General features: G+C 37.9%; 2 protein-coding genes across 5 annotated transcripts in view; one reads left to right on the forward strand and one right to left on the reverse strand.

The window, feature by feature from the left end:
* The first annotated feature begins 278 nt into the window (after positions 1-278).
* RFT1 (RFT1 homolog) overlaps positions 279-25,652 on the forward strand; it is a 70,208-nt gene continuing 44,834 nt past the window's right edge. For all 4 annotated transcript variants that reach the window (XR_003566872.1, XR_003566871.1, XR_003566873.1 and 1 more), the window contains exons 1-10: positions 279-377; positions 3,147-3,232; positions 4,442-4,558; positions 5,005-5,194; positions 5,541-5,642; positions 8,674-8,808; positions 16,751-16,829; positions 22,675-22,725; positions 23,235-23,365; positions 24,689-24,833. Coding sequence is in view for 1 of the 4 variants with exons in the window: in XM_027837047.1 (XP_027692848.1) it covers positions 279-377; positions 3,147-3,232; positions 4,442-4,558; positions 5,005-5,194; positions 5,541-5,642; positions 8,674-8,808; positions 16,751-16,829; positions 22,675-22,725; positions 23,235-23,365; positions 24,689-24,833 (1,135 nt within the window). In the remaining 3 variants the exon portion in view is untranslated. The remainder of the gene's footprint in view (positions 378-3,146; positions 3,233-4,441; positions 4,559-5,004; positions 5,195-5,540; positions 5,643-8,673; positions 8,809-16,750; positions 16,830-22,674; positions 22,726-23,234; positions 23,366-24,688; positions 24,834-25,652) is intronic.
* LOC114024106 (60S ribosomal protein L37a-like) lies at positions 10,842-11,139 on the reverse strand (the record flags this gene model as incomplete). Its single annotated transcript, XM_027836975.1, has 1 exon — positions 10,842-11,139. A coding segment is annotated over one exon (270 nt), but the record flags the coding sequence as incomplete, so codon positions are not given.

Consider the following 25,652-nt stretch of genomic DNA (forward strand, 5'->3'; position numbering starts at 1 on the left):
CATCCCAGCTCTACTACTAATTGTCTGGTCGACTTTGGGGATTCTCAGGACCTCAGATCCCTCCTCTGTTAAGCAGACGAATGACGTGACCAGGCCGGCCACTTCCATGAAAGAAACCACGCAGGCGCTCTGAGGATCCCTGGGACCCGCCCTCCTTCCAGGTCTTCGCCAATCAGCGGGCCGTCCGCTGCGTGACGCCATCTCCGCGCGACGGAGGGGCGAGGAGCGGGCGGCGCACGGCGTTTCCTGGTAACTGCCGGTGCGGGGCCGCGGAGGGGATGCACGGCCTGGAGGTGCCCAGAGACCCGGAACCTCCGGCGGGGCGGGAGGTGCTGGGCCAGGCCGCCCGGCTCGCCTCCTCGGGGCTCCTGCTGCAGGTATTGCGCGCCGCCCCAGGACGCTGAGGCGCCTCCGCGCCGTGCCCCTTGTCCGCCGCTGCTGGGCCCGGCCTGGGCATCCCCGGGAGCCGGGTCCGCGACCTCCCCCCGTTTATCTTGGCAGGGAGGGAGCCGGGGATAGCTTTCGAACGAGCTGGGACCCCTGGGTTCTATTCGTGGAACAAGCCCCTTCCCCATTTGGGGACTCAGTGCCCTTATCGGGGCAGCTGGTGGTGCAAGTGCCAGACCTGGAGTCAGGAAGATCTAAGTTCAAATTCGGCTTCAGACACGTACTAGCTGTGTGACCCTGGGCAAGTCACTTCCCCTCTGCCCGCCTCAGTTAACTCATCTGTAAATGGGGATAATAATAGCACCTGCCTCCCAAGGTTGTTGTGAGGAGCAAATAAGATAATAATTGTAAAGCCTGGCACATAGTAAATGTTAACTTATCTCTTAGAACCTTGAGCTGGAAGGAACTTTAGAAATTCTGTTTTCCAGACCTTTCATTTTACATGGAGAAAGAAAGGGATTTGCCGCTGGCAGCAAGTCAAGTGGCAGACCCAGGTCTCTGGACTCCCACCTTTCCTCCCCTCTGAAAATGGGAATAATAAGAGTTGAACATTGATATAGTCCTTAAAGCACTTTATGTAGACTTTTCTTATTTGATCCTGCAAGAACCTTAGAAGGTCTATACTACTAAGCATTATTCTCCTTTTAAACTGATAGGGAAACTTAGACTTGCTGAGGTTTTTAAGTGAATTTTTTTTTTTAACTTTTAAACCACACTACCCTGACACCCTCATAAAATGGTTGTGAAAATCAGATGAGATAATGGATTAAAAATATAAACACCATAGGTACATAAAGGATTGTGTGAGGTTTTTAAATTGCCAATTCAATCAGATGAATAAAAATTTTAAGTGGAAAACACAAGTTGGACCACCCCACATACCTCTAAACACATAAAGAGTTATAAGAACCATGTTTGTTGTATTTGTTTATTGTTTTTTATCATAGGTTTTAGAGCCAGAAAGGACCTTAGAAATCATCTTATCCTATACCTTCAAAATATGAAGCCTGAGGATGATTTGCCCCCAAGGTCCCCTGACTCTATCCAGTGCTTGTTCAGCTCTACAACCAAACTGCCTTTGTTTCCTTCAGTTCACATTTCTTTTCTTTATTAATGTGTGTTTACATCTTGTCCTAAATTTGGCCATCTTAACATAGTAAGTTGTTGTTTATAGAACACCCTGCGCAGTGCTTTGTGCCAAGAGTTGTTTAGTAAACATTTGATTACAGTTTGTTTCTTAGATTGAGAGGTACTAGGTAAATATTTAAAAGTCACTATCAAGGCACAAATGGTACAAGGACACACTAACCAGTATTAGGCTGAAGGCATCATCTCCCCTTCTATCATGTACATCTAGATTGAGAAGATTATGCAATGATATCTCTTGCTTTCTTTGTACCCACAAATTATTTAGCTCCTGTGTTCCTCAAAGCCTCAAATTTCTATGAAAATCTTATTTGACTTTGGGATTAGAATATAGATGCATGATTTTACAATAACCACATATTTAGCATTCTTAAAATGCCCTTATCTAATCTTGTATGGTATCTCAGCTTCACCTATGGAAATGTTAGTGATTGATAGCTTTATATTTAAAGCCACAATTCTACAGGTATTTATTGAGCACCTAGTAGTGCTTCCAGTAGTTGGGGGTGGGAGGATAGGGGAGAGAAAGAGGGAAGATAGTAACACTCTTCATTTTTATAGTGCTTTTAACTTTTTCAAATTACTTTCACATCTGGTATTTAACTTGATCCTGAATAATAACCCAGTAAAGGAATCAGGACAGTTATTTGCCCTATTTTACAAATAAGGGAACTGAAGCACAGAGGTAAGTGATTTGTTGAAGAGAGACAGTGAAGAAGTTATTACCCTTAACCCAAATCATTTATTTATTTATCTGCTTATTTGTTTAGCCTGACTTTGTAATTTGTGTGTCAGAGTTAGGAATTGAACCTAGGTCTTCCTGGCTCTGGAGTCAGCTCACTCATCTACCACAGCATGCTGCCTTTCCCAGTGCTTTTTCCACTATCCTCAGACACCTACCTTTCATTAAAGGCTTTTAAGCAAACAATGGTATGTTACTTTGCTTTAATTGTCATACCTTTCTCCTAAAATGTTCAAAAGATTTGATTTATTTTATCTTAAGAATGAAATGAGTTAAATCCTTGCCAGGTATTGAGTTATAAAGATTGAGATATTCCAAATCCCTATTTTTACAAATGGGCAGTTTGAAGTAAAAAACATGAAGTGCCTCATCAGATTCATTAAATGAAACTGTAGCAACACCAACTCAGTGATTTCCATATTTCTTGTACTGAGTTGGCTGAGCCCTATTGTATCTCAGGTTCTATATATATTATATGTATAAACACATTACAACTTTCCAGTTAGAGGGAATGCCAGTATGGTTCCAAAACTAGGGTTCTCTTCCTTGCCTTCCTTTTTACCTAAAAATAACCACTTAATATCCCTATGATGATCTTTTCTGTAAATTGGGAATGGTATAAAATACCTTCCAGGTCACCTCTTCATACCTCTTCATAGGGATGTTTAAGAAGAAAATGAAAATCCAGTTGCAATAGTATGTAAATCCATTTTATATTATTTACATGGGTTTAGTGAGATTGTATCTCTGTTCATATGGCAGGAATTTCAGTGTTATTAGGATTCTGTTCTGACATTTCTTTGTTTTGTAGGTCTTGTTTCGTTTGATTACCTTCGGTTTGAATGCATTTATACTTCGATTCCTTTCAAAAGAGATAATTGGAATAGTAAATGTAAGGTAAATAGAGACATACTTTAACATTGTCCGTACCCAGTGTCTCTAGTTGTGTTTTTCCTTAGACTTTATAACAGCCTGTGCCTCCCTTGGTGTTTTTGTGGTTTTTCTTTGTTTGTTTGTTTGTTTGCTTTACTGTTGTGGTAAGGAAAAGCCATGACTGTGGAGTAGCTGAGGAGATAATTGATTTTAGTTTGAATGGACACAAGGATTTGTTTTCCCTGCCAGGTGTTCTGTTTTGTGTGCTTTCAGAGCCCCCTAGGGGATTTGTGGAGGGGAGGAGGGTGATTTAGTATAAACATGTGGAAGAAGTCCCATGAGGAGTGATTTCTGCTATGGGGAAGGATAGAGATTTGTTTAATCACAGGGCCAAGCAGCTAATCTATCATCTTTTTAGGTAATTATAATGAGTAACTGAGGAACAATTGGAATATAATAGTTTTAAGAGTGGCTCTGTCTCCACTTTTGTTACTGTGGCATAACCTTCCTTTGGTTTGCTAAAAGATAGTATACTTCTGAAGAGAACTGCTCTTCTGCCATCCTAGCTTTTGCTACCCTCTCCCTCTATTACAGAAAGGAAACCAAATATACTTTTAGATGTAGGCAAGGACTTTGTTGTATTCCCCACAGCACTTAGTTCACTCTTTAGCTCAGTAAAGACTTACTACTAAATTGAATTGTACTAGTCTCATTCTAGTTGATAGTTTAAATACCTGTCCAGAGTGTCACTCTGATTCTGTAGTCTCTTTGCTAAACAAAGCATCAGGTACACTCCCGTTGGCAGGAGAACCGATGGCATCGGTATTGTGAATAGTACTAAATAGCCAGAGAGCTGAGGTGGTGGTGTCCTTTACCTCTTCATACACAAAGACATCTTTTCCCATGGCCATGATGTCTGCAGGCTATTGAATAACCCTCTACTTCCCTTGAGTCTTAAAGCTGACCATGGCCTGTATAGATGCACACAAAACTCTTATATATATTCTTTGTCTTGATGCACACCTGGATGTGGTCTCTGAAAAAATGCTGGTGATGACAACTGTCTTCTCCTCTACACTTAACCAGTGGTAACAGAATCTGACAACTGTCTTCTCCTCTACACTTAACCAGTGGTAACAGAATCTGATTTTGTCATGGTACTGGCAAATTCCTAGGAATTATTATTGTGAAGAAACAAGCATGATCTTGCTGCCCCCTGTTTTTCTTCTTTAGGTTAACATTGCTTTACTCGACTGTCACCTTCTTAGCAAGAGAGGCATTCCGCAGGGCATGCCTGAGTGGGAGTACAAACCGAAACTGGAGCCAAACAATCAACCTCTTATGGCTAACGTAAGTTGGGATTTGGTAGAGAAAAGAGAGGTATCGGATTGTTTGGGAAAACTGATTAAATAGTAACTCCTGCTTCATTACAACCAGGTTGTTTATGAATCTAGTTTTCACATGTGGTTTCTCAGAACATCAAGTAGTGGCAGGAAGAAGAGAAGCTTGCTGAATGTCTGATAAAGGAACATCTTTGATTGCTTTAATGCTTTGTATGTTTTTGGGTTCCTAGAATTTTGTTATTAATAATGCTTTTGGTTATTTCCACATACCCTGTAAGTCACAGGACCAAAATTTTTCTGGTATTTTTGATTTTCAGATATATCTTGGGAAGTTAATATAATTAGTTAATACAGATGAATTTCTTATATGGGTCATGTTGATTTTTAAATTTGTATTATAAATTTATGATAATACTGAATTTCCTTAATGCAGATGTTTAAATTTTCTTTTAGAGTCCCCTTGGGTTTGTTTTGGTCCTTGTTCCTGGGTTGGGTCTGGTCCCAGATCCTTGAAGTGCCTGATCCTAATGTAGTACCCAGTTATGGAGTTGGAGTGGCAGCGTTTGGTCTCTCTGCAGTGGTTGAACTCTTAGGAGAACCTTTCTGGGTCTTAGCACAAACACATATGTTGGTCAGGCTTAAGGTTAGTACATGGTCTACTTTGACAGTATGAACAAAATGCCAAAAGGAAGAGAAAAGATTACTTTGGAGAGAGAGGGGTTTTTCTAGTTCTGTACTTAAATGAAGTCAGAAAAGAGGATATCGGTATAGTACAGGTAAAGTTCGTTAAGTTGGATTCCACTCATTTGATGTCTTAGAAGAGGGCTAGGCCAAAATTGACTTACTATTATGATTTATGAAGAACTGGTTTAATAAGCAAAGTAATATTGTAAATAAGCATATAAGAAGTTTGTGTGAGCTTTTCATATTTTTCTAGTTGTTCTTCTTAATTTTAGGCCGAGGTTAATCTTTTAAAAATGTTTTTGCAGGTGATTGCTGAAAGTTTGTCAATAATCCTCAAATGTATTTTGACAGCTGTTTTAGTTGTGTGGTTGCCTCACTGGGGACTTTACATCTTTTCTTTGGCCCAGGTAAATTTCATAGCTTTTTAGATTTTTATATAATAGCCATTTTAAAAAATTCTCTTCTTTTTTCATGTCATTTATTCTTTTAGTTGATTTAAATAAATAGTCTGCATCCTCATAGAAATGTTAGACTATTAGTTTTGTTACTATTTCATCTTTGGTTGTTACCTCTATGGGCTTCCACTGGAAGCACAGAGATTCCAGGTGTTTCTTGGTAACTTGGTGTGTTCTGCAAGCCTGGCCTGTTTAGGAATTTTAAATAGGGGAGAAAGGGAAATAGGGACCCTGAGAAGCTTTCTGCAGAGTAGCGAGTTCAGAATCAGGTCTTATTTAACCACTTAATGAATAGCCGGTGCGAGAGCTGAAACAAGCAAGAAGAATATGCCTTTATGTAAAATACTTCTAGATTGTCTTGGAAATGTCTGTGCCAGACTGATATTTTGTAGTGGGTTTCTCCTTTGAAAATAGTAAGCCTAATGGAGAGGGAAAGAATCAGATTGAATTCATTTTTCTTTTTGGGGGTTTTGCACAAGTTCATATGAATCAGGTAGAACTTCTTACAAGTTAGTTTTATCCTCATCTTAAACTTTGTCTTTAATAAGTTGACCTAAGATTTATTGATAAAATGGCAAAGTATTGGGTTTAATTCAGAAAACATTCATTAAGCGCTTACTTTGCACAAGGCACCATGCTACTAAGGTTACAGAAGTTTGGTAACTATGAGCCTAAATTAGGTTTTTTAAAGAATAGCCCTTGTATCTTGGCTTTATAATTTATACTTAATGCAAATAGAAAATTACAAAATTAAAAAACTAAGTTTGATAAAAATTGAAGAGTTATTAGTTTTGAAAGTGGAATATTGGTGGTCAAAAATGAGTCTTTGAGTCATTGAGATGTTAGATTCATTAGCCTGTGAATCACTGCTTGTGATCCCAGGAAAATACTTTTTTGACCACAGTTGACCAAGAAACATATGCTGAAAGAATTTGAAGGACATGAATATGGGACACAGAAGATAACCCTCTGGCAATTGCCTTCCCTGACCCTCTTCATCCTTCTTCAAGGACTCACTTAGGTTCTACCTTATCTACAAAGCCTGTTTAACCATTGCAGCCCCCAGTGAGCCCTGGCCCTCTGTGAGCTGTAGCATGGATTGCCTCTATCACTCATTTGACACCTATTATCTACTACTTTATAATTTAGTTTGTTATCTTTTTAATGTATATGAGCTCTGACTCCCTAACTTCAACCCTCCCTGAGGACAAAGACCATTTGTATTGTCCAACAGTACTTATACCCTGAGGCCCTGCACGTAGTAGGCATTTAGTAGATATTTGTTTATAGTTTGATTGGTCATGCTTGATTAGAAAAGGCAAAGCTGTAGTACTGTCTTCTGTTTTTCACAGTTTTGTGATGAAGTTCCTTGAATAGCTCCCTGGCACACCACACCCTGGCATGTAAAACTATTTTTAGGGAAGGCATAGTCTTCTTGCTTGTTTCAGTCCTTACACAGGCTATGTGCCAATTCATTAAGCAGTTAAATAAGACCTAATTCTGAGTTCACTGCTTTGCAGGAAGCCTTCCCAGGGTCGCAATTTTCCTTTCTCCCCCATTTAAAATTCATTTCAGAGATTCTACTAGGTTACTTTGTAAGTCAAGAAAAAAACGTTACACTTTAGTATAATAGTGAAACCACCACCTCCACCCCTGCCTACTATAGTAATATAACCTCACTTTCACTAACCTACCTCCTTCCTTTCCTCAAACTAATTATCTTGCTTGTTCCCAAGTGTTAGTAGCAAATGTTCAGTAAAATACACAGTAATTAAGATACATTATATTTCAAGTGTTCATAGCTTTTGCCCACTTCTGTATGGTTTCTGGCCAAGGGAAATTGCTGCCTACCATTGTGAGCACTTGTGACACTTTTAGTAAATCTGCATCTGTCTCTAAGATAATAGAAAAGTGGAAAGGCAGGAATTTTCTCTTTATCATATTTTTCCCATGTTCAAGCTTCTTGTCATAAGAATTTATTGGTGATTCTTTTGTTAAGGTAGGGTGAAGCAAAAAAGCCTGTTGTGGGGGGAGGGTTTTTCTCTTTCTTTCCTTCTTTTTTGGCTGAGACTTCTCCCTCCATTGCATCAGGGGCATCACTGGTGTTCTCCATAAAAAAGGAAGAGATAGAAATAGTGCCCCTGTTCTGAGAGCTGCCATTTGGTTCTGTTCTCAGTAGGGAAAGGGGACAAGTGGACACTTATGAAAATGTTCTTTCTGTCCCCTCACCCAGCCTGAGAACAAACATTCCTGCCTGCACCTCCTGGCCAGCCTCTGTAGCTGGTCTTTGTCTCCAGGATGGGTGGAGGGAGGAGGGACCTTTCTTATCAGTCCTCCTCCCATCCTGCCAACTGTGTACTTGAGAGGAGAGGAGAGAGCTGGCAGCTTCTCTGCAAATAAAGCAGATGTGGAGTCCTTTTTGTAATCATAAATTCCACAGATTTCTGGAATTTATGGAAAGTACTCATATAAAGGTAGAAAATCCCTAGGCCTCAGTACAATCAGGTACTCACAGACAGAGCAATTGTGAATGCCCACTTTTTGGGTGTTGTAACTATACTACCCAGTCCAAACACTAATCTAGTTTGTCTGTTATCTTATTTTGCTATGGAGAGTTGAGTAGTGTGGTATTGTCCGAAATCATGTTCCATCTAAAGTTACTCATGTCACTTTGGCTCAGCAAAAGTTAGGAAATTTCTTACTGTTCTGTAATGTTCTTGGGTGCTATTGAACAGTGGCCATGTTTTTTTCTGTTGGGTATAGCAGTTCTCTATTGAAGTGATCATTTTATCGATAAAACTGGATGAAAATGTATGATCAGTGATCGCTGGATGAAAAATTCTATGGAATCTTCAATAACAATTTTATTTCTTGATTAGCATTTGAAGTTAAATTTAGCAGATGCAGCAACTTGATCTTACTTTAGTTTGAAAAAACCATTTTGTTTAAATTCGTGAAATTCACTTTTCTCTTTTTTTTCCAGCTTTTGTATACTACTGTTTTGGTGTTCTGCTACGCCATTCATTTCATGAAGTTAACGAATTCCCAAGAATCAACCAAGAAGTCTCTTCCAATCTCAAGAATGACAGATTTCTTACCTCACATCACATTAGATGGGGTAAATAACCAAAGTTCACCTATCATCTTCACTTTAATCATAGGCACTTGTTCCATTCTTGGGGGAAGGAAACTAGAATTGGTTTACCCTTCTAATTAAATCAATCTATTCCTAACTTGACTTCAGCATAGACTCTGTTACTTGTAGAGTGACAAAGGAAGGCCATAAAAATAATGTTACTTTATCGAAGTATAGGCTTATCTTTTCTACTGAGGCACTGAAAGTATCTACTAGGATTATTTGTTAAATATGAACAATTCCTTCCTCATTTGGGATGTTTGGAATTCTCGATACTGATATTTGAGAATAAAATAGTCTTTTTCTGTTCAAATCTCTACCTCATAGTTCACTTAACTATTAATAATTGCAGTTTTGGAAGTCATAAAATTCTAGAGTTTAAAGGAACCTCAGAAGTTATTTAGGCCAAACCCTCCCCAAAGCACAAATCCTCTTTATACCATTCCCAGTCAGAGATTGACTTGGAGTCTTTACTTGAAGATCTCCAATGATAGAGAACTGTCTGCACTTCCTAGTGTGCCCCTCACCCTCCCTCCTCCCCAAGGCATTTTGCTCCATCTTCTCAATGCTGCTTTTAAACTGTGGACCACAGCACACCAGATCTGGTCTCACTAGGGCAGAGGAAAGTCAGGCCATTGTTTCTCTCACTATGGAAATTATACTTCTGTCTGCAGAGTCTAAGATGGCATCGGCTTTTTTGGATACTGTAACTCATTGCTGACTCACGCCAAGCTTTCAGTTCTCCAAAACCCCTACGGTTTTTTTCACACAAGCTTCTGCTTAGCTACACCTCCCCCATTTTGTACTTTATTTGTACAAATTTTTTTTTTAAATCTCAGTGACCTTATGTTTATTCCTATCGTATTTCATTTTGTCAGCTTCAGGCCATGAGTTCAGTCTGTCAGGATCATTTAAAATCCTAGTTTTATCATCTAAACCATTAGCTATCCCTCCCATATTTTTGTCATTTGTATATTTGATAAGCATACCACCTGTTTATTCATCCATGTTATTGATAAAAATGTTGAATGAGATGAGGTCAAGGACAAGATCTGTGGTACTCTGTTAGAGAAGACCGTTCAGGTTGATATTGGCCCATTAATCAATTTTGAGAAACCATTTAACTGTACCATCATCAAGTCCCCTTCTTCCTCTTGTCCACAAAGATATCCTGAAAGACTTTATCATATTCTTTGCCGGAATTAATGTGTGCTTAGTCAATGGCATTTCCATCTTTGTGTTTGCCATGATCCCTCAGTCTTCCAGTAGCAGCTTAACAATCACATTTGCAAATTCTTTCTGTATTTTGGGATATAGTTATTCATTTCAGGTGATGTGTACTTAAAATGAAGGTAATTAGGTGCTCTCTGACCATTTCCGTACTTCTCTTGGGTTTCAGTTCCTTATTAACAATTTTTATTTTGCTGTTACTGGTCTGAAGGTTATTGGTTGTGAAAAATAGAAGCATGATACAGTTAAACAGTTTCCCGTTCTGCCGATCTTTTTTCATTCTCCCTTCTCACCTGTCCTTCCCCTGAGCAGATGTCCTGTCCTTTCTATGTTCTTACCGTTGAGTGTTGGCATAGCTTTAAATAGCTTCTTTTGCTGTGTTTACCATTTATTACATATCTCAGTTCATAATGTACTTTATCCTTCCAATACTCTGCCACTCTTTTAATACCTGCTCTTTCTTGCCTCATGAATGCCCTTGTAAAGTCAGTCAGTAAATAAATGTGTGTGGTGGTATTAGTATCCTTTGGTGGCTCTTTCATTTTTCAATATTAGATTCAGTTAGAACTCCCTAGCCATAATTTCCTTCTTGATAATCTCTCATCTCTCTTTAAAAAATACTAGATTTTTGGGGGGTATCTTTTGTTTTTATGTTGTCTAGATTTTGCCCTGCATCTTTCTCCCTCACTGTCTCCCCCCTTCCAGTTATTCCTTATGACAAATATATTTTTTTAAGAACCAAAGTGATTTTTATTCCATAAATTAACCCATTTGTTATTGGACTATGGGCTGCAGATATTTGATAAGAAGATTTTACTGGTCTTTCAATTCCTTCAGTGTTCTGATGGCAGATTTGACAGTGACTGCAGAGGTGGTATTGTAGATCCATGCACCACCAGCTACTGTCTTCATACAGGATCCACAATGACAGATACCCACAGCCCATCTCTTCATTTTGGTCTTGCCACAGAAGGAGCAGGTATACTTGGCATGCTGGCTAATTTCAATTTTTTCACCATTTTTCTGAGGGATGCACCTTAACCGTGTTCCATATTTACCAACAATTCTGACCTTCTTGGTACGTTAGCCATGTTGCCAGTTGCTGGGCCAGAGCTTGGAGAAGACAAATATTTAAAAAGATAAAAAAGAGGAAAAAAGTCAGCAAAACCAATCAAGATATCAAGAAAACCTGATAAGATATGCAGTGTTCCACACCTGTGGACCTCCACCTCAGTCTTCTCAGATTGTCTCTTTGGGGCTAAGCTTGTTCTTGATACTTTTGAAATATTCACTTTCAGTTGTTTTGTTGTGTTGTTTCTATTTATGTTGTTGCAGTTATTGGTTATATTTTTTTCCTAACTCTGCTCACTTTCATTTTGCATCTGTTCATGTAAATCTTCTCTATAGTCATCATGTTTGTAATTTTTTGTAACACAGTAATAGTCCATTATGTTCATGCCCCAACGTTTGTTTAGTCAATCCCCAATCAATAGCCATCGACTTTGTTTCTAATTCTTCACTACTATGAAGAGTGCTGCTATAAATATTTTGGTGTGTATGGAGCCTTTCTTCTTATCAACTACCTGCTTGAGGTTCTTGCCTAGTAATGGAGTCTCTGGGTCAGAGAGTATCCCATCTCTCTGATGCCCAGTTTCTGGTTAACATCTCAGATCCCTGGGTTCTACCTGTCTTATATCTGAAACCTTATTAATCTGCTTTCCTAAAGTTTTGGGTATATGGCAGACAATGCCTACTGCTCCCTTTTTTATCTGTTGGGAATTCTAAAATTGTGTGATTACTACCTCCCAAGTTGCCCAGTGTTTCTAATCCATGGCTAATTCCTCCTTATTGGTCAAAATCAAGTCTAAAGTAACAGTTTCCCTAATCCCTTCTTCCTTTTGAAGGAGCATCCTTTGAGTACCTCTCCATGTAATGGTGCTGTTTACTACTTGGCATCATTTATATAATTGTAGTCCTAATCAGGTGGTTTCTGAAGACTCCTTTGGTGAGGCTGTCCTCAGCTAGTCTGCTTTTCCTTTGCCGTCCTCTTTTTATCTTTGTTTTCTAGAACTAGAACAGTTAGTTAATGGGGCAGAGTAGTGAAGGGATTTGTACTTATTCTCTTCCTATAGTTCTTGAAAAAGATAAAAGAACATATAGAATTTAGCCCTCAGAAGTTCTTGAATTCTGTTGTAAAGCTTTCTATGGGAGAACAGGTATTTCTTAAGCTTAAACCTACTTAACTTATATGGAAACAGTCAAGACCAAATGGCTCTTATATACCTTGTCTAATTCCTTATAATTCTTTTCTTTTCACTTAAAACAGAGTAAGAAAATATAGGGTCTCTTTTTTTTAAACATATTTTCACATTAGTCATGTTGTAAGGAAGAATTAGAACCAATAGGAGGAACCACAAGAAAGAGGAAACAAAACAAAACAGAAGAAAAAAAAAAGAGCAAATAGTATGCTTCAATCTACATTCAAACTCCATAGTTCTTTCTCTGGATATGGATAGCATTTTCTATCATGAGACTTTTGGAGATCCTTACATTGCTGAGAAGGGCTAAGTCTATCAAAGTTAGTTGTTGCACAACGTTCTCCTTGTTCTGCTCACTTCTCTCAGCATCAGTCCATACAAGTTTTTCCAAGTTTTTTTGAAGTCTGCCTGCTCATCATTTCTTATAGCACAATGGTATTCCATTACATTAATATACCACAACTAGTTTAGCCATTCTCCAATTGATGGGCATCCCCTCAATTTCCGATTCTTTGCCACCACAGAAAGAGCTGCTATAAATATTTTTGTACATGTGGGTCCTTTTCTCATTTTTGTGATCTCTTTGGGATGCAACCCTAGAAGTGCTATTGCTGGGTCAAAGGGTATGCACATTTTTATAGCCCTTTAGGAATAGTTCCAAATTGCTCTCCAGAATGGTTGGATCAGTTCACAACTCCCCCAACAATGTATTAGTGTTCCAGTTTTCCCACATCTTCTCCACCATTTATCATTTTCCTGTTTTGTCATGTTGGCCAGTCTGATAGGTGTGATGTGGTACCTCAGGGTTGTTTTGATTTGCATTTCTCTGATCAATAGTGATTTAGAGCGTTTTTTCATATGACTATAGATGGCTTTAATTTCTTCATCTGAAAACTGCCTGTTCATATCCTTTGACCATTTATCAATTGGGGAATGACTTGTATTCTTATAAATTTGATTTAGTTCTCTATATATTTTAGAAATGAGGCCCTTATCAGAGATACTGGCTGTAAACATTCTTTCCCAGTTTTCTGCTTACCACCTAATCTTGGTTGCATTGGCTTTGTTTGTGCACAATCTTTTCAATTTAATGTAATCAAAATTATCCATTTTGAATTTCATAATGTTCTCTATCTCCTGTTTGGTCATCAATTCTTCTGTTCTCCATAAATCTGACAGGTGACAATTCCTTGCTCTCCCAGTTTGCTTATAGTATCAGCCTTTATATCTAAATCATGAACCCATTTTGACTTTGTTTTAGTATATGGTGTAAGATTTTGGTCTATGCCTGGTTTTTGCCATATTCTTTAACAGTTTTCCCAGCAGTTTTTGTCAAATAGTGAGTTCTTATCCCAGAAGCTAGGGTCTTTGGGTTTATCAGATAGTAAATTACTATAGTCATTGACTATAGTGTCTTGCATACCTAACCTATTCCACTGATCCACCACTCTATTTCTTAGCCAGTACCAAGTAGTTTGGATAATTGCTGCTGTATAATACAATTTAAGATCTAGAATGGCTAGGCCACCTTCCCTAGCATTCCTTTTCATTAGTTCCCTTGATATTCTGGACCTTTTGTTCTTCCAAATGAATAATACAGAGTCTTCTTGACCTCATTTTTTTCATCAGGCTAAGTTTTCTTTTATCACACTTAAGTAAAAAACCTATTCAGTAAGGTTTCAATGATATTAATCATACCAGGAATGTCTAATTCATACCAGGAATGTCTAATTCATACCAGAAAGTCAATTTTGAAGACATTAATAAAGTTCTTTCCAAGGTAGTGTGAATAACTTACCTATGTAGTACCCAACAAAAACTGCCTAACTTGTGAGGCTTTTGGAACTGATTCTTCCTTAAGGACATGCCCAGGACTGCAATATGGTAAATGTTTGCAGATGGGAATGGTAGAGTAAATAGCACTATTCTGTCACTAAGGGATCAAAGCCAAAAAATAAAAGGTAAATAAAATGAGAGGTGGAGATTTGGGTAAACAAAAGGGTATAAGGCAATTTTACAATAAAAAATTTACTTTATGAAATTGTCTAAACTGGTTATTTTGTGAGGTTTTTTTTGAAAATTGAGAATTTCCTTCTAAAACAGTTTAAAAAACATCAAAGAATGTTACATTTAGAACAAAAATCTAAGGTAGAATTATTACATCCTACTTTTTGTTCTTTGAATCCCAAGTGAATATGTTAATGAAATTAATGAAGTTACTGGAATTTAAAATTGTTTCTGCCTATGAAACTCAGATTTTTAAAAATCTTTTAATCTTAGAGATGTTTTAGATTATAGTAAAAGAAAACTGAACACCAGCATGAACCCAAAGGCCTGTAAAAATTCTCTAGGGACAGTTTGGCCAATGTAGAGAGAACCTAGTTAATAAGACTGTCCTCATGGAGAGAAGCGTTCGAGAGTGAGCATGGGTGGACTCCAGCTAAAGCACCATGAGCCTCGGAATTCTAGTTCTGGGGCTTTTCTTAACTTATAGCAGATCAAGTTTCTTTTCCCAATGCCTTTCTTTCTTTCTTTTATAAAATGAGGCTGGAGAATGGCATGTTGGTCAGATGCTTCTCTCTCGAATGCCAAGGAGTACAAGTCTTCTTCCCTCCTTTCCCTCCTAACAAGTCGCTCAGAATAGCGTGAAGAAAAATTAACTTTCTTCTTCCTCTCCCATACTACTTATCTGAAGCCCTAGAGTGGAGTCCAATCTTGGATTCAGTTTCTTCTGTCTTTAATGAGCATTTTGGAAACAATAAATGGTAAGGCCATTTCCTCCACACCACAAGTCTACTTAAACAGAAGAAATTCATCCCTAAGTCAGAACTTTTGGATGAAATGCACTAAAGGAGGGCCTTAGTCACCCATCGCATCTTTCCATGGTCATTTCTATTTCATACTCCTGTAAAGCTCTTGAAAACTTGATATGCTTTGGTAGTTTTTATGTTTTAATGGGAAGTTGAACTATAATTTGCTTAAGGAGAAAGTTATTCTACAGATCCAGAATATCGCCATCATTCCTTGTTTTAAGGAGTATTATGTGAACACATCTTATCACCCTAAAGTTTAATGTTTATCTGAAGAAGACATAGCTACACAGCTGTGGTATTTAAGACAGCTGATGCATTTGGATCTGGTGAAAAGAGTTAATTTCTTTAGATGAAATACCCTATGATTTAGCATCAATTAGTAAGTATTTATTAAGTACCTACTATGTGCCGTGTTAGGGAGACAAGTTAAAAAATGTGTTTGTGTTCAAATGGAGGAAACAATAAGTACATAAAAATATGTAGCATAAATAGTCAATACCTACAAATGTTTGCATCACTTCTTTAAATTCATATTATTCTACTGCACATTCAGCTACAGAGAAGAAGACCCCAGGAAGCCAGGTTGATTTTAGAGGGACCTAGTTTATCATTTGCCTCCTAGGATTCTGTTGAATGGATAGAACTAGTGAGGTGGTTAGAATTTACCTCCCTCTCAAGGATCTCTCTGCACTGCTGTGCTCAGTAAACATAGACGTGTATCTGAAGTATTTTTCACTGCATGAAGACTGAGATGAGATAGAAATCAATGTTGTTAATAGTTCGTGATTTAGGCTGTAACTGAAGAAAAATTCAATACTGACTCCTTACATTGTAACATGAAGGTCATGATTCCTTTGGTTTAGCAATCGGAAGTTTTGGTAGATTGTGAGTAAAAGGCCCTGCAGCTGACTGGTAAAGGGTATAAACATGGCAGAAATGATTGTCAGCTTGTTTGGCTCCAGAGAATAGACAGAGGAGCCTTCCCGTTTTTTGGAGAAATGGGGGACTACGGGGGTGGGAGAAATATTGCACAGCATGTCAGTGATTGTGCCAGTTTTGTAGAACTGTATGGTTTTTAAAATCTTTGTTAACAAGGGAAGGCTCAGTGAATAAAGGGGAGAGGTATATTCAGAAATGAATGTGATATAAAAACAAAAGCAACAACAAAACTTAAAAAAATTGTTGGCCTACACGAAGCCTCACAACTTCACATCTATTCAACAGTCAGGGAAATCAAAGAAAGTACTTGCTGTTTATTGATTGTGGGGAATGTTATATTGAATGAAGTGTTGCTGATTTACTCTTGGGATCTTATGAAAGAAGTGAAGCAATTTCCCAACTGTCATCGATGTATGGATATTTTGATAGGCTTCTTGTAAAGAGGCTGCCAAGATGGAAGAATTCATATTTATATTTGATAATGGGCACAATTCAATTTGGCAGTTATTGAGTACCTACTATGTACTGAGCATTGACTGAAGAATTGGGGCAGGGATGGAAGGAAAGGTGCCCTTGTGGGATTTAAGAATTTGTAGTCTGTAGCCTAAAGGAGGATATCTCTCCCTCTGTTAGCATATTGTATAAACCAAAACTTTAAATCCCTTTTTTTTCTCTACCCTGCAGACTTTTGTTAATTGGAAAGAGGCTAAATTGACATGGAGTTTCTTCCAACAATCCTTCCTGAAACAGATTTTGACAGAAGGTAAGTAAAATAAATAGCAGGTTTTCTTTGAGCTGTCATGGAGCCATAATTTGATTTGGATAACAGATCAAAGAGGGAAATTTCCTAGGACTGAAAGTAACTTAAGTCCAAATTAACAAGTCGTTTAATATTTCTCAGTGGAATTTCTGAAAGATAAATTTTGAAGTAAGTAAGATGTAACAACAAATAGGGGTCCTTATTTAACAATGACTTCACAGAATTGCAGAATTTTAGAGTTGGAAGGAACCTGTAGTCCAACTTATGCCTCAGAAGAAATCCCCATTACAATATGATCTTGGGTTGCATTAAAAGAGGCATTGCTTCCAGGAGGAAGGAGGTAATAGTCCTAGTGAGCAGACGTCCAGCATCTGCTTAAAGACTTCCATTGAGGAGGAACCCACTGACTCCCAACAGTCCCTTCCACTTTTGTATGGCTCTAATTGCTAAAACAGTTTTTCTTAACATTAAACCTAAATTTTCCCTCTTGAAATTTCTGCTTGCTAATCCTGGTTTTGCCCTCAGGTCAAACAAAATAAAGCTTATCCTTCTTTTACCTCTTAAATTCTTGAAAGAGGCTATCATGCCCTCCAACTCCTTTCTCCTTCAGGCTAAATATCCCAAGTTCCTTCAGGCAACTTTCATGTGACATGGACTCAGGGCTCTTCACCATCCTGGTCACCCTCTTTTGGATACTCTTCAGCTTATCAATGGCCTTCCTAAAACTGTGGTGCCCAAAACTAAATATAGTACTTCAAATGGGGACTGACCAGGGCACAGTAGAGTAGGCCTGTCACCTCCTTACTCGTAGAAGCAATGTAGCCTCTTTTCATGGAACCTGAAGTTACATTAGCTTTTTGGCTCTTCCAGCATTCTGCTAACTCATCGTCATTGCTCCGGATTGTTTTTGGACAAATTGCTGCCTAGCCATGCCCCAAGTAGAAGACTTTGCCTTTATCCCTGCTGAATTTCATCTATTCTAGATTCAGCCAAGTGCTCTATCCTGTCAATATCTTTTTGGATGTTGACTCTATCATCTAGTTTTTTACCTATTTCACATGGAATAAGGACTTTTATAATTGAAAAGAGCCTCAGAGATGATCTTGTTCAGTCTCTTCACTTTGTATATAAAGAAGGAAAAGGGAAATCACTTGCTCATTGTCACAGAAGCTGATTATTGGTAAAATCAGTACTGGAACACAGGCCTCCTGAATTTCCACTCTTACTTCCCTAGAATTCCATTTTCATATTAAATTATGAATAGACTTTTAAGAACCAGGTTTTTATTTCATTTGCATAGGAAAATAAAATTCACCCACCCACATGATGAGGTCCCAGTCTTAACAGAGGCATAGCTGGGGTACAGACATAATGGTGACAAATTTATTTGTTAGATCATCATTGAGCTAAAAATACAGATTCAGGAAATTGATTGATTGATTCTATGACTTGGATAAAAAACCATTCTCTTTTTTTATACTTTGGTTTCTTTATCTGTAAACTTGGGGGTGGACCCTTCTAATTCTTTGGTTCTGTGATATAAATCAAACTTGGTGCTCTCAGCCTAAATATAGACATTTAGCTTTTTAAAATTAGGGGATTTAGAAACTTCTGGAGGAAATGAATACAAATACTCATTTGTGTGACAGGATAGGAAAAACCAGCACTAACATTTTGTGGACTTGTTAATAAGAGTGCTGATCAGTTTGCCACATTTTAAAATGGGAAGGCCACTGTTTATTTTTTGATAAAGTATATTTTTGCTTATGTGCACCTTTTCTTGGCCCCACATGTTTAATAGCAGTTATAGCAAGCCTATAGGGAGCATATTCAACCTAAACTGTGGCTTATGTTAATCTTCTGCACCACAAATGACCACTAAGTCCTTGTTTATATGAGGTGATATAATCTATAAATTTGTCAACCAAGCCTTAATATGATGGCACATTCATTCTAATTGTAACAGTAGCTAGAACTCACTGAAAGAATACTGCTATTTAAAAGTATGACATTCTTCAAGTCCCTTCCCCTCTGGACTTCACCTTCTTCCTTTGTAAAATGAAAGAGTTCAACCAGGCTGTCTCTGAGATCTCACTTGAGTTTTTCAGTGTAAAAATCAGGGTTGGTAATAGTCATTAACAGTTAACTGATTTATCCTTAGCTACAGAGCAATTAGGTGTCATAGCCAAGATGGGTATGGCCAGGTGTGAATCCTGTGCTTATATTAATAAGGAGCAGTTAGTGATACCACATGTTTGCAGAATTTTGTTTTATTATTTTATGGAATTTATAAAAGCATCTAGAGTCTAACATGAAAAAATTTTACAAACATAAAGCATTCCAAAAAGCAGTTTTGAGCTGTATCCTCAAAGTCACCAAACTGTGTGTACTCTTTGACCCATCAATACCACTACTAGTTATTTAACCCCAAAGAAATTTTTAAAAGATAAAAGGATTCATATGTACAAAAATATAGCAGCCCTTTATGTTATAGCAAAGAACTAGATACTAAAGGGGAATTAAGGGGAATTAATTAAGGAAGTGCTGAACAAATTATGAAATGTGAATGTAATGGAATATTATTGCACTACAAGAAATGACAGGGGCAGCTAGGTGGCGCAGTGGATAGAGCACTGGCCCTGGAGTCAAGAGGACCTAAGTTCAAATCTGGCCTCAGACACTTGGCACTTACTAGCTGTGTGACCCTGGGCAAGTCACTTAACCCCATTGCCTAGGCCCCCAAAAAATTAAAAAAAAAAAAAAGAAATGACAAAAGGAATAGATTCAGAGAAACCTGGGAAGACCTGAAAGGACTGATGCAGAATGAAATGAGTAGAACCAGGAGAATTATTTATATAATGGCTACAACATTGTAAAGAAAAACGACTTTGAATTCCTTGGAATTCTGATTAATGTGATGTTCAGTCCTGACTTCAGAGGACCCATGATGAAGACTAACAGAGAGAGATGATGGAATAGAAGTGCACAATGAGACATCCATTTTCACACATGGCCAGTGAGTGGATTTGTTATGCTTGACCATATTCATTTCAAGGGAAGGTTGACTTATTGTTTGTTTATTTGTTTTTAATGGAAAGGATTTCATGGTGAGAAGGAAACTAGTTAAAATGTCAAAAGAAAAAAAGAGGGTCATTGAGGAATCTTTTACAAATTCACAGAAGAGGACAAGAATTTCAGAGAGACACATAAGCAGGACAGCTTTGAATTGAATTTGAATCCAATATATTGGATCCATTACAGATTTTTTTTTTTAAAAAAGGCTGTATATAATTGATAGTCACATGTAAAATTCTCTTTTTCTGTTCTTTGTATTTGGAAATGTTTATGTTTGTTGGTGTTTGTCAAATTCAGAATGCCAGAAAAATAAAAAGTTTTTAAATGTAAATGTAAATTTTAAACAAGATATGAAATAGTTCTGTGCTAGGCACTGTACTAAGCACTGGGGGATGCAAAGAAAGGCAAAAGACAGGCCCTGTGCACAGGGACTGGGGGATTTCACAGTGCAATTAGAGAGACAACAGGCACACAAATATGTACAAACAAACTATATACAGGATAAATAAATAATTAACAGAGGGAAGGCACTAGAAATAAGAGGCTTTGGGAAATGCTTCCTGTAGAAGGTGGGAGATTGGCTGGGACTTGAAGGAAGCCAGGGAAGCCAGGAGGTGAAGTTGAGAAGGGGGAGCATTCTAATCATGGGGGACAGTCAGAGAAAATGCCTAGAGATGGAGTGTCTTGTTCATGGAGTGCAAGAAGTCCAGTGTCATTGGTTTGAAGAGCACATGGAGGGTAAGGTGTAAGAAGACTAGAAAAGAAGTGGGGTAGGGGTGGGTTATGAAGGGCTTTGAATATCAGATGATTTTGTATTTGATCCTAGAGGTGATAGGAAGTATATGAAGCACGAAGGTGACATGATCAGACTGGCACTTTAGGAAAATCACTTTAACAGCCGAATGGGGGATAGATTGGAGTAGGGAGAGACTTGAGGGGAGCAGATCCACCAGCAGGGTCCAGTAGTCCAAGTGTGAGGTGATGAAGGCCTGCATCAGGATGCTGTCAGAAGAGAGAGAAGGTGGCATGTTTGAGAGATGTTACAACGGTGAAATTGACAGGCCTTGGCAACAGATTGGATCTGGGGGATAAGAGATAGTGAGGAGCCAAGATTGGAGCCTGGAGGACTGGGAGGATGGTGGTGCCCTCAACAGTAATAGGGTAGTTTGGAAAGGAGGGGGGTTTTAGGGAGAAAGATAATGAGTTTAGTTTGGGAGATAATTGAGTTTAAGATGTCTAATGGACATCCAGTTCAGAATGTCTGAAAAGCAGTTGGAGATGCAAGATTGGAGGTCAGCCAAGAGGTTAGGGCAGTAAGTAGCTTTGAGAATCATCATCATAGAGATGATAATTGAAGCCATGTGAGCTGATGAGATCACTGAGTGAAACAGTATAGAGGGAGAAGAGAAGGCCCAAGACAGAGTCCTGTGGAAGAGTGGACTATAAGTGGTTAGTGGACTGACCTGGATTAAGATCCAGCAAAGGAGACTGAGACTGTGGTTATAAATGCTTTTTTTTCCCTTTTAAACAAAATCTATGATTTCATTGGTAAGGGAGCTATACAAATCAATATATTTTTTAAATTTAAATTTTATTATTTTTTTCTGATTACTCAGCATTTATTTTCTCTCCTCCTTTGAACGGTTTAAAAATAAATAAAAAGAAAACCTTCATAACAAATATACATAATCAAGCAAAAAAATTATAAATTATCCGTGGTCAAAAACGTAAGTCTCATTCTGCATTTTAAGTCCATCACCTCTCTGGCAAAAAGTAGTTAGTGTGCCTTCTCTTTGGTCCTCTGAAATCGTGATTTGTCATTGCGTTGATCTGGGTTCTAAAGTCTTTCCAAGTTGCTTTTCTTTATTAAGTTGTTGTCATTATATAATTTTTTCTCCTAAGTCTGGTTTACTGCACTCTGCATTATCTCATAAAGGTCGTCTTGTTTTCCTCTGAAACCACCCCTTTCATCATTTCCTGTGGCACAATAATACTCTATTATTTTCATATTCCATAATTTGTTTAGCCGTCCTCTAAAAGGTAGGCACTCCCTTAGTCTTTGATACTCTGAAGAGAGCAGCTATAAATAACTTTGTACACATGGGTCCTTTTCCTTTTTCCTGGATCTCTTTGGGGTATATACTTAGGTGTAATATCTGGGAGGGGGGTGTCAAAAGTTATGCGCAATTTAGTCACTTTTGGAGCATTGTTGCAAATTGTTTTCCAAAATGGCTGGACCAAATCACAGCTCCACCAAGTGTAGGTTAGTGTGCCTGTTTTCCTGTAGACCCTCTAATATTTGTCATTTTCCTCTTTTGTCATCTCTACCACGGATAGGTATGTTCCCTGCCGCTGACAGTCTTAGATAATTGCCCAGGGCTGGTTAAGTGATTTGTTCAGTGTTAGCTTGACAGCTCATATAGGGTAGAAATAGGACGTGAACTCTGGGCTTTCTGCCTTCAAGGCCATCTCTCTATGCACTCTTGACATGAATACTTTCTATTACATTTAGACCCAGATTTCTTGCTTTATCTTACAACTTAAGGAAATTACTTTGATTTGGAATCTTGTCCTAGATTTCAATATAACCTATTAAAAAAACTTTCAAAATATTTTTTATTGCATTTTGAAGCATTAAACCTGGACTCATGCACAAGGAATTACACTTAGCTGGAGATTAAAACTTTTCACTTTAAAAGTTCTGCCAACCAGAAAAGAGAAACTGGAACTCTCTGTGGTTTAAATGTTAATTATTTTGCTTCTAAACTTACAGGTGAGAGGTATGTGATGACATTTTTGAATGTGTTAAATTTTGGAGACCAAGGTAAGCTTTATCATAGTTAACATTTATACAATAGCACTCAATAAATACTTAATATTATTCTCTCTGGTTTATTACTTTTTGTGAAAATGAAATTGTCAGTTTCTCAAGATACCAAATTGTTGTTCTTTGTAAGTATATGAAAGGTTTAGAATATCTTTTTAAGTGTCTAGTAGTGGTGCTAAAGTGTTTTAGCTATTGAGGTACTCTCCATTACTGCTTTGCTGGGCCCAGGATTCTGATGTGGTAGAGGATGGAACCCAGTGTCTCTAGGCTGAGCTGTTCATCAGTATGTTTTTGTAGCTAGAGATTCCTTTGTGTGTCAGTATGTTTATAGATTATAGGTGCTTTTAAAATTGAATACCTGTTTGCTTAAAGTTAACAGAAATGGAAACTGAATAGAAAAATAAAATGTGTATTGTATAAGTTTTTAAAAACCTGCCACTGTAGAAGATTAAAACAGGACAAAAAGATTAGTAATATTGCATTACGTTCCTTTTTTATTCCACTAGGTGTTTACGACATAGTGAATAACCTAGGCTCACTTGTGGCCAGATTGGTTTTCCAGCCAATAGAGGAGAGTTTTTACATATTCTTTGCTAAGGTTCTGGAAAGGGGAAAGAGTGTCAAGCTTCAAAAACAGGTAGTTTTTGCTCTCACATTAGTTCTAAATTCAGTTCACTTGTTGAAGTGAAGGAAAAAACAGAAATATCAGTTATTCTTTATGCCTTCTAACTGAGTTAAGTGTTCCTTTGAGGTTTTAACCTCCCCTTCTCATCATTCTGTTGCATAGTCCCAGACTCCATATGGTTTTTTGGGGATAGTTCTCCCCATGACCCCATTCTTCTATACTGCTTTCCTATTTCTCTAGTCTGCCCCTGCTTCTTTGTTACTTTTGGGGCCTGTCCTAATCCTGTCTTAGAACTAAAAGAGCTGTCTTACTACTGTGACCCTTCCCTTGGGAACAGCAAAAATTGTATCACATTTCCCTCTTAAGTAGAAGGATATGGGACACCACAGAAGGCCTCAGGATGGTCTATAGGATGAAGAAGTTTAAGAACTGCAGATTAGGCAGAATGGTGAGGAGAAGAGGCTGTCACTTGGTTCCCCTCCCTGCTCTAATGCACGGGAGCTACCAGGACTTGGGCAAAACATTAGATGCTTAGAGACAGATATTCATCTTAAGATCGTACATGTTATATGGCAAACATAGGAAGGATTCCAAGAAATGGAAAAAACCATATAATCTTATGAAACTGCTTCAAAATTCTGATTTGCCTTTGAATTATAATCAGGTTCAGTAATGCTTTTGCCCTGAAAAATCCTAAGAGATTTTGTCAGAAGTGTCAAGATCTATAAATCATGTATATATTTAGTTGTTTGCATGTTGTCTTCCCATTAAAAGGTGAGTTCCTTGAGGTCAGGGTTTGTGTTCTTGCCTGTCTTTATATCCCCAGTGCTTAACAAGTGCTCAGTGTTGTTGTTACTGTTCAGTGATCTAGTATGTAGTCTAATGTTAATACATATTGACAATGCCTTCAGAACACTGAAAACTGAAAGGTTTGGGGTGGGGGGGATGCTTCTGCCAGCAGACATAATAACCTACTGCAGTTTTAATTTGATGAAAAAGTTAAAGGGAAAAGTGAGTGTTTCAAAGAATTTAGTCTCCTTGGGTATTCTATAATGTAACATTCTGACAGTTGAAGTTAATTTATCCAAAAGCAGGTGGAAAAAAACTTCACCTCATATATTGTTCCTCTCCATTTCTCTTCATTTGCTAATTGATGTGAAAACACATTCAGATTACAAAAGCTGGTTCTGGAGATCATTAGACAGCTGTAAGAGTGTATGTACTATACATTGTATATTGATGAGAAAGTCTAGGTTTTTTAGAGTACCAAAAACGGAGATATGTTCCTTTAGATTATGATTCATATGATTTTCTTTACTTTTCTTTCTGCCCCAGGAGGATGTTGCCATGGCAGCAACAGTTTTAGAATCCCTGCTGAAGCTTGTCCTTCTAATTGGTCTGACAATAACTGTTTTTGGCTATTCCTATTCTCAGTTGGCTTTGGATATTTACGGAGGGTCCATGCTTAGTACTGGGTCAGGTATGTTCCACATTTTTACCTAGTTTGTAATTCTTCCTAAAGGAAACAATAATTCATTCATTGTGTCCACACAGGTTGATGGTTTTGTCAGTGGAGGGAAAAACTTCCCAGTGGATAGGGCCCTCATGTCGCCTACACAAACTGCCAGGTGTCCTAATTTGTACTTGGATGACTCTGAGATTCAGCCTGGAGGAGGTAGATAAACCCATCTCAAAGCTATTCTTTCAGACACAAAATGCTTCTTGCAGAGTAATTTTCCAAGTTCCTTTAGAATGACTGTAAAGTGCTAACAAGTTTCTTAGGATAATAAATGCCATTTAAGTCTAATGGCTTCATGCACAAAAGCCTCTAAAGATAACTCGGAGTAATTGTTGAAGAATTAGATGAAACTATGTGAGTGGAGTGTTTATCCCAGTAACTCTGGGTTTAGGAAGAAAAAGATGGTTGGATAGATTTAACTTTTAAGCAACTTAAGACATACAATTTCTCTTAGCAATTGTTTTATATTATTTTAGTTTATGATTTTGTAAAGTAAAGTTCATCCATGTCAAACTGTATCAGAGAGCAGCTTTACCCTCAGATTGGCCATCCATTTGTAGTTTTTCTTCTTAGGTTTAGAAACGTTATTTTAATTCCTCAGATTAGTAGAAGAGAACCGCAAATACTTTTTCTTGCCATTGAGTCTTTGTGAAAAGAAGTCTTTATAAATCATTTATTAAAGCTGTCTGCTATAGTGGGGCCCAACCTCTTGGTGTTGGGGGGAGAGGGAAGACCCAAGTTTGTATAAACGAGAACAAAGGTAATTAAGTTTAGAGAAAC

This window comes from Vombatus ursinus, unplaced genomic scaffold (assembly GCF_900497805.2).
Source record: "Vombatus ursinus unplaced genomic scaffold, bare-nosed wombat genome assembly UNPS02014820.1, whole genome shotgun sequence".
In the NCBI taxonomy this organism is placed as follows: Eukaryota; Metazoa; Chordata; class Mammalia; order Diprotodontia; family Vombatidae; genus Vombatus; species Vombatus ursinus.